This window comes from Ovis aries, chromosome 14 (genome assembly GCF_016772045.2).
Source record: "Ovis aries strain OAR_USU_Benz2616 breed Rambouillet chromosome 14, ARS-UI_Ramb_v3.0, whole genome shotgun sequence".
Taxonomy (NCBI): domain Eukaryota; kingdom Metazoa; phylum Chordata; class Mammalia; order Artiodactyla; family Bovidae; genus Ovis; species Ovis aries.
Window position 1 is genome coordinate 48,665,197 of NC_056067.1, and position 8,861 is coordinate 48,674,057.

The 8,861-nt window shown below is 45.2% G+C and overlaps 1 protein-coding gene across 1 annotated transcript; it reads left to right on the forward strand.

The window, feature by feature from the left end:
- Nucleotides 1-1,568: 1,568 nt before the first annotated feature.
- LOC114117812 (placental protein 13-like) lies at nucleotides 1,569-3,497 on the forward strand. Its single transcript, XM_027977577.2, has 4 exons — nucleotides 1,569-1,624; nucleotides 1,999-2,078; nucleotides 2,484-2,691; nucleotides 3,241-3,497. The coding sequence occupies exons 1-4, from the start codon at nucleotides 1,613-1,615 to the stop codon at nucleotides 3,352-3,354; spliced, it is 414 nt and encodes a 137-aa protein (XP_027833378.1). The 5' UTR covers nucleotides 1,569-1,612; the 3' UTR covers nucleotides 3,355-3,497.
- The last annotated feature ends 5,364 nt before the right edge of the window (nucleotides 3,498-8,861 follow it).

The window sequence follows — 8,861 nt, forward strand, 5'->3', positions numbered from 1 at the left end:
CACAAGGAATTGCACTTAGATTAAGCATATCAGCATCTCTAGTACGTGAACCATTAACTTGCTGATGTTCAGGCTGGTTTTAGAAAAGGCAGAAGAACCAGAGATCAGATTGCTAACATCCACTGGCTCATGGAAAAAAGAGAGTTACAGAAAAACTTCTATTTATGCTTTATTGACTATGCCAAAGCCTTTGACTATGTGGATCACAAGAAACTGTGGAAAATTCTGAAAGAGATGGGAATACCAGACCACCTGACCTGCCTCTTGAGAAACCTGTATGCAGGTCAGGAAGCAACAGTTAGAACTGGACATGGAACAACAGACTGGTTCCAAATAGGAAAGGGAGTATGTCAAGGCTGTATATTGTCACCCTGCTTATTTACCTTCTATGCAGAGTATATCATGAGAAACGTTGGGCTGGAAGAAGCACAGGCTGGAATCAAGATTACCGGGAGAAGCAGCAATCACCTCAGATACGCAGATGACACCACCCTTATGGCAGAAAGTGAAGAGGAACCAAAAAGCCTCTTGATGAAAGTGAAAGAGGAGAGTGAAAAAGTTGCCTTAAAGCTCAACATTCAGAAAACGAAGATCATGGCATCTGGTCCCATCACTTCATGGCAAACAGATGGGGAAGCAGAGGAAACAGTGTCAGACTGTATTTTGGAGGGACTCCAAAATCACTGTGGATGGTGACTGCAGCCATGAAATTAAAAGATGCTTTACTCCTTGGAAGGAAAGTTATGAGTAACCTAGATAGCATATACAAAAGCAGAGACATTACTTTGCCAACAAAGGTCCGTCTAGTCAAGGCTATGGTTTTTCCAGTGGTCACGTATGGATGTGAGAGTTGGACTATAAAGAAAGCTGAGCACTGAAGAATTGATGCTTTTGAACTGTGGTGTTGGAGAGGACTCTTGAGAGTCCCTTGGACTGCAAGGAGATCCAACCAGTCCATTCTAAAGGAGATCAATCCTCGGTGTTCATTGGAAGGACTGATGCTAAAGCTGAAACTCTAATACTTTGGCCACCTCATGTGAAGAGGTGACTTATTAGAAAAGGCCCTGATGCTGGGAGGGATTGAAGGCAGGAGGAGAAGGGGATGACAGAGGATGAGATGGCTGGATGGCATCACCGACTCAATGGACATGAGTTTGAGTGAACTCCTGGAGTTGGTGAGGGACAGGGAGGCCTGGAGTGCTGCGATTCATGGATTCCCAAAGAGTCGGACACAACTGAGTGACTGAACTGAACTGAACTGAGTACAGTTTGAACCCACTTCTTGGGTCCTTGGAGAGGCCCACCACCTGGATGAGAGACTAAGCTCTGCCACTGTTAAGCCTTCTTCAAAGTGTAACCTCTGCTAGACCCAGCCTTCTTACACATAGAATATCTGATGACCATAATCCCAAAATAGAGGGTTGTTAGTAATGCAATCAAAGGTGGACTGAATACACTTTTGATTCCATGAATTTCAGAAGAATAGAGGGCAGGGCTCTGTAGCCTGAGTGAAAGGGTCAGGAGTGACTCAGCTCCTAACTGCATTTATAGGGCGCCTTCTCTAGACAGACACACACAGTTTCAACAGGGAAGAAAGGCCCAGCTGGAGACGATGGACTCCTTGGTATGAAGGATGGGAGGAAGGAATCTGATTACCTCTGCTGCTGGTGCCGGGTCACCTTGAGACCAATCATTGCGTGAATGCTGGTAGAGAATGGGAAAGAGTGTGTGTGTGTGAGTGGGAATCACTGGATTTGCATTATTGTATGTCCTTTTGCACACTGTTTCTCTGGGTTTGGAAGTGTTTGTATATAGCATATGTATCTGTGCCTCTGAGTGCATGTCTGGACTCGGATTAATGTCTCCTTGTTGGAGGTATACTAATGTCTCTTAGCTGCGGGAGGAGATCACATTTTGTGTCCTGATTCCTGATTGGGCAACGATGTGGGGGAGAGGACACTGGCTCTTCATTCACTGACGCATCCGTCTCTTCCATAGCCGAACCCCTACCAGCAGTCTGTTTCCCTGACTGTGTGTTACATGGTGAAGATCAAGGCAAACCTTCTGTCTCCTTTTGGGTGAGTAGAGGCCAGTTCATTACTGATGGAGGGTGAAGCAGAAGGGGAGAGTGTTAGCATGTCTTGGGGACACTCATTGGAAAGAGCTTGATCTTCTTGAATCATCGGAATAAGCTGAGGTGTCTCATGCAAAAGTGTGAGATTACACTCCAGGCAGGATTTCCTTCCTCTGTGTGTCTGTGTGTATGTGTGTGTGTTGGGGGGTGGGGTGGAATGGGGGGAGGCAGGGAAGTAAAAGAGAGAGAGATAGCAAAGTGTGAAAGGTATAAATATTTTGAGAAAGAGGGCAAGGCGAAGGGGAAGGAAGGAGGTGGGGAGAGAGAAAAAAGGTCTGCGGTTGTTCCTGAGGAAGTTGTTGTCTGCAGTAAATGCCTGCCTGCAGGAGCTGTCCTCCTGTCTTTGCAGGAAGAACCCAGAGCTTCAGGTGGATTTCGGCACGGGTACTGGGGAAAGCGGCGACATTCCATTCCGTTTCTGGTACTGCGATGGCATGGTGGTGATGAACGCTTTAAAGGATGGGAGTTGGGAGAAGGAAGAGAAAGTTCGTACTGACGCTTTCATGCCAGGCCAGCCATTTGAGCTGCGGTTCTTGGTGCTGGAGAATGAATACCAGGTGTGTGAGCCCTCCAGGTGTGGGATGCTGTGGCTGTGTCGGGCCTGCTGTGGAGAAACAAGCAGAGAGTCCAACTCTGATGTGATTGCTAGAGACCAATTTTGTTTTGTTTTCTACTTTTAACACATGTGCTTTTTAAAATTGAAGTGTCATTGATTTCCCTTACTGTGTGAGTCTCAGGTGCACAGCAGAGTGACTGAGCACCTTGTCCCCGTATAGCATAGGCCCCTATACTCAGGATCTTGTGTGCTGTACAATTAGATATTCTGCGGTGAACTCCACACAGCTCTTCCTGTATCGGACAGTCAGCAGTGTGGAGGGAGACGTGCAGGCCCCCTGCCCTCAGGGCAAAGCAGGGCTGGCAGCTCTGGAGGCGAGGAAGTGGACATGGAGGATGATTCCTACAGCAGTGTCTTGGCAGGATGTCCAGGAGAATTTCTGCTTTGCTTTTACAGAGTAAAGAAATTTTAGAGAAGGCAATGAAAATAGGAAAGGGAAAGGGGAGGCCTAATTGTTCTGAGCTCACAAGAAATATATCTCCTTCCTTAGGTGTTTGTGAATAGCAAGCCCATCTGCCAGTTTGCCCACCGCCTGCCCCTGCAGTCTGTGAAAATGCTGGTTGTGAGGGGAGATATCGTGCTGACTTCAGTGGATACGTTATAAGGGGCAGAAGATCTTCCAGGGAAGATATCCATCCCGTTACACTCTACTATAATGTGCAGGATCATGGCCACTCCCAGAAGATGCCAGGATGTCCCCCTGCCCTCACACTTATGCCAGTGATAATAAAAGATTCCTGATACGAACTAGGACTTGGCTCTTGCTTGTAGGGAAGGGCAGATTTGGCACAAAGAGAAAAGTCGTCCCAGGTGTGGAATGCGGAGTGTGGTTTGGGAAGGGCCCAGTTGGCCAAAATGTCAAGGGCTCTCCCTGAAGCAGAGACAGAGTGAGTGTCTCAGGATGTCGTGAAGAAGGTGGTCAGGTTTGGGGTTGTTTAAGGAAGGGATACGACTTTATATGTGAGCCTCTTTTGACTTGTTTTTTCATTCCTCAAATATTTATTGGTCCCTGTATTTGTCAGGGTTCTCCCGAGAGACTGGTGTGTGTGTGTGTGTGTGTGTGTGTGTGTGTGTGTGTACACATGTACACACAGAGGAATTTGGTTATGTAGCCTGACGAGTCCCAAGATCTTCAATGATGTAGTTCTAGTCTGAGTCTGGAAGCCCGAGACCCAGGGAGAGCCAGCATTTCAGTTCCATTCTGAAGGCAGGAAGAATCCTCCCTTCTCTGGGCCGGTGAGATTTTTGTGCTGTTTAGGTCTTCAGATGATGGGGGAGCCCATCCACACGAGGGAGGGCAGTCTGTTTTACTCAGTTTGTGGATTCAGATGTGAATCTCATCCCAGGAACACTGTCACAGACACACTGAAAATCACGTATAACCCAACACCTGACCACACAACAGCCCAGTCAAGATGACACAGAAGATTAACCATTACAGCTCCTTTCTGTAACTTACCTTTATACGTGCCAGACAGTTCGTGTGAACCCTACGTGATGCTGAGAGGGCTAGAGAATGGTGTTGTTGGCAAAAGGAACTTGATACTGAAAAGCCAAGGATAAAGTCAGCCTGGTGGGGTGTCTGGAACTCAGGAGCTGAACGTCAGGTGTTCGGGCAGATACGACAGAAACCACGGTGCGTGGCTTTCCTGGTTTCTGTCCCCCTGGCTTAGGAACATCTGGCAGCTTTCAGGAGTTATGAAGTGTGATGTAGGAGGCTGCACCCAGATCCTTCCGGACCCCTCCAGCCTGGAGGTCTGCTAGAGACATAGGACCTAATGAATCCCTGAGTCTCTGAGTGCCTACCGTTTCCTAGACACTCCGTATATAAAAGGAGGCTGCGTGCTTTTGTCCTCTTCAGGCCCTCTGAGCCTTCTTCCCTATCTCTATACCTTGACAATGAACAGCCTGTAGAGGAAAGGAAGAAACCAATTCTTGTAGAGTAGCGTAAAAAAAGAATACAGTGCTTAAGACAGAATCTGACCAAGGAGGTGCCAGACTTCCACACTGAAAATGACAAAACACCACTGATAGAGATTACAGACGAGCAGCCTCAATATGAAGAGACATCCCATGTTTCTGGGTCGAAGACAATGTTGTTAATACCGTTAATTCTAAATATGTCATCCAGTGTGGTTTGAGAGAGTCAGTGCATCCTCTGTGAGAATGTCGGTGGCTTCTGTGTACAGAATGGAAAAGAGATTCTAAAATTGACATGGAACAGAAAGGGACACCAAACAGCCAACAGAGTCTGGACAAAGAATAGGTTTGGAGGATTCCCACATCTCGGTTTCAAAACTTAATACAAAGCTTTGCTACGATCTCTAGGGAAGAAAGTACAGCCTACAGGAGCAGATGGATAATAGAAGCAGAGTGATGGAAATTCTAAGAGAGTCAGAAAGAACCCCTACAGAGTAAAAAATTTACATAAGTGAAGAATGCATTTGATGAGCCCATTATCTAGATTAGCTGTAGCTGGGAAAGAATCTCGGAGGTTGAGGATATGTCAATAGAAACTTCCAAAACTGAAAAAAGAAAAAAGACTGGAAAGATATTGAATATCAAACAACTCTGAGACAGGTACAGAAAGCGTAGCATGTGCTTAATGGGAGACCTAGATGCAGAAAAGAGATAGGAACAGGAGAGATATTTGAAGTAATAATATCTGAGAATTTCCCACATTTATGCCAAACACCAGAACCACAGACAAAAAGAAGCCAGAGGGAAAAAGCACCTGCCCACATAGGAGCAAAAATAAGAATTATATCAAACGTCTCCTTAGAAAGCATGCAAACACAAGGAGAGTGGAGTGAAAGTTGAGAGAAATTTGGTGCAACCATCATGGGGACCAGTATGGCGATGTCTCTAAAAATTGAGAATGTGATTGTCATATGATCCAGCAGTTTTACTTCTGGATACTCCTCAAAGGAAATGAAGACCCCACCCCAACTCAAAAAAATATACTGTGGTGGCCCCTTGGAAACAGGGGTTATGTTCCAAGACCCACAGGGGATGCCTGAAACCCTGGATAGAACCAAATCCTACATATGTGCACATAATTAACCCTTGAGCAAGGGAAAGCTGCTGGGGGACTTGGTTGCAGAGAATCAAGTCACCTGAAGCTGGAAGGAATAAATTCCCCCTCAGTCCAGAGTTTACAATAGATATCAGTCAATAACTTTATAGATTCTCCCAATTACTTCCTTGTCCCTCCCCCTTTGGACAAGCACTGACTGGATTCTCAACAGTGCTGTCCACCTTCTTGAAATGACATGCATTCCCCTTGATAATTTTGATGCGTATGCATCCCACACATAGGGCTTCCCTTTCCCTTTATTTCTTTCTCTCTTTAAATACATGCTTTTCACTGGAGTAAATTTTTAATCAATGTCTTTTTTTTCAAGATTTATTTATTTATTTATAGCTGCACTGGGTCTTTGCTGCTGCGTGCGGGCTTTTTCCTATTGTGGGGAGCAGGAACTGCTCTCTAGATTGGTGCGAGAGCTTCTTGTTGCATTGGTTTCTCTTGTTGAGGCTCCCGAGCCCTGGGGGACAGGCTCAATAGATTGGGGCACAGGCTTAGCTGTCCTGTGGCATGTGGGATCTTCCCAGACCAGGGTTCAAACCTGTGTCCCCTGCATTGGCAGGCAGATTCTTTCCCAGGGAAGTCCGGCAGTGAGTTGTTTTCTTTTTCATATTCTTACATCCTCAGTTCTTGAGTTTTAGATGTTAGAGAATAATGCAAGAGTGGTATTTCAGAAAGGGTCCTCCCTTTCTGAGACTTTGTCCCCGGCATGTGCCAGTGATTAAGCTAAAGGTTTCACATATACTAGCTCATCTGTTCCTGAGAACATCCTAGGAAGGAGGCCTTTCTGATAATCCTCCTTGTGCCAAGGAAACTGAGACCGGGGGAGTTTAATGAATCTTAAGGTCTCACTGTTAGGAAGGAACCAAATCAGTACTGAATGCAGGCAGCTGACTTCTGAATCTGTTAATCTGATGTGAGGGGCCAACTCAGTGCAAAAGACCCTCATGCTGGGAAAGACTGAAGGCAAAAGAAGAGGGCAGCAGAGGGTGAGACAGTTAGATAGCATCAGTGACTCAATGGACATGAATCTGAGCAATCTCCGGAAAATAGTGAAGAACGGGGGAGCCTAGCGTGCTGCAGTCATGGGGTCACAAAGAGTCAGACACAACTTAGCGACTGAACAACAGCAAGAGTCTGCCCTTTGGTGTCTAACCTGCTGCCCCCCTGGGAACTGCTGTAGGGCAGGAGCCCACACTTGGCCTTGCCCCTCATCCACTCTCATCTCCCTGGCAAGTGCCTTACACACAGGGTGTGTCCTTGACTGTTGGCTCTTCAGTGACAATCCAAGGGAAACCTGCAGTCTCTTTCAGGTGGGTACGTTATATATAGCCCATGGGTGTGGATGTGGAGGAGGAGTGAGAATACTAGAGTGTGTGTGGGGACGGTCACGTCATGTGTGAGTGACGTTCAAGGGTGTAACCAGCTTCAGGGACACACACAGTGCAGGCGCAGGACTGCTGGCAGGTCTCGGGTCCGGGAGAAGGGTCAGGGCTTTGGTTGTTTATCAAGGGACTTAGGACATTCAAAAGATGCAGGCCCGGGCCAGTGACTGCTGCTCAGCTTGAATCTCGGGCCAAGAACCAGGGCATCCGCCTCCCTGGGCGGGGTGAGCTGAGGAAGCAGGTGCTCGGGGAGAGGGATGACAGCACCCCCAGGAAGGCCGGCCTTCCGCGAGGGAGGAGCTGGCAGAGGAGGTGTGTGTGTGTGTCCAGTGTGGGTTCCCACACAAAGCTGCGATTGGTTGGTTGTTCTAAGGATGTTTATTGTATATCAAGCCCCTGCCTGGCTTTGTGCAAAATGCATGGGAGAAATTAAAGAGAGAAAATGACCAAGTCAGCACTTGAAATTTTTAATGAAAGACAGAGTTAGACAACCATAGAAAACTGACCTTAAAGAATCTTTTTCTTGTATCCAAACAATTACAAGCTTTTTTTTTTTTTTTTTTTTCAATTTTTGTGGTCAGAAACCTAGGTCTTTCTGTTTGGAATTGAGTTGTCAGCGTTTTAGACTGAGGAAGACAGAATTTATTGTTAGAACAAGCACAGTTATACACATGGATGCAGTGACCAGACTCTGGTTTTGATGTTCCAGTTACTCATTGCAGAATAAGAAATCTCCTGAGAATACATTGGTTTAAAGCAATGATTTATTATCTCTCCCAGTTTTTTTTTAAATTAAATTAAATTTTATTTTATTTTTTTCTCTCTCCCAGTTTTGCAGGTTTATTGTGCTCATATGGGTATCATGTGGCTTTAGTCAGATTATGGTGGAAATCCAGTTTAATTTAAATCTACTTTTAATTGGGTTATTGATATGGTTAAATATTGAGTCTGACCTATTGCTACTTGCTTTCTATTTGTCTCAGCTATTGCTCCCACTTTCCCTTTTTCTCCACTTTCCCTTTTTCTCTGCAATCTTTTATTGTTTTTTTTTTTTGGTATAAAGATTATTTTATTATTTTATTTTTAATATAAATTTAATTATTTTAATTGGAGGTTAATCACTTTACAATATTGTATTGTTTTTGCCATACATCAACATGCCATCTTTTAAATTATCGTTTGATTATCATTTTATCTTCTTTGTTGGCTGTTTTGCTAAAAATCTTTATTTTGTCATTTTAGTGGTTCTTCAGGATGTTTAGTGTACATGTTTAACGTACACAATCTGTCTCAAATGATATACCACCTTATAAGCAGTATAATAGCATATTGTCATTCCTCTCCGCTAACATATGCCGATTCCCATGTGTTTTATTTTTGTTCTTTCTTTTTAATTGGAGGATAATTGCTTCACAGTGTTGTGTTGGTTTCTGCTGTGCAACAACGTGAATCAGCCCCAAGTGTACACAGAAGCCCCTCCCTCCCTCCTGAGCCTGTCCCCCTGCGCACCCCGTGCCTCTAGGTCATCACAGAGCTCCGAGCTGAGTTCCCTGGGTTATACAGCAACTTCCCAGTGCTATCTCAGTCTGTCACTTTATTTTTATATGTTATAAGCTCTGCAATGCATTGTTATAATTTCTC

Bases quoted from the DNA above. Each gene is read 5' to 3' on its own strand.
- LOC114117812 (XM_027977577.2), top strand. The intron at 2,079-2,483 runs GTGAGTAGAGGC...CTGTCTTTGCAG, and splicing joins AACCTTCTGTCTCCTTTTGG to GAAGAACCCAGAGCTTCAGG. The intron at 2,692-3,240 runs GTGTGTGAGCCC...CTCCTTCCTTAG, and splicing joins TGCTGGAGAATGAATACCAG to GTGTTTGTGAATAGCAAGCC.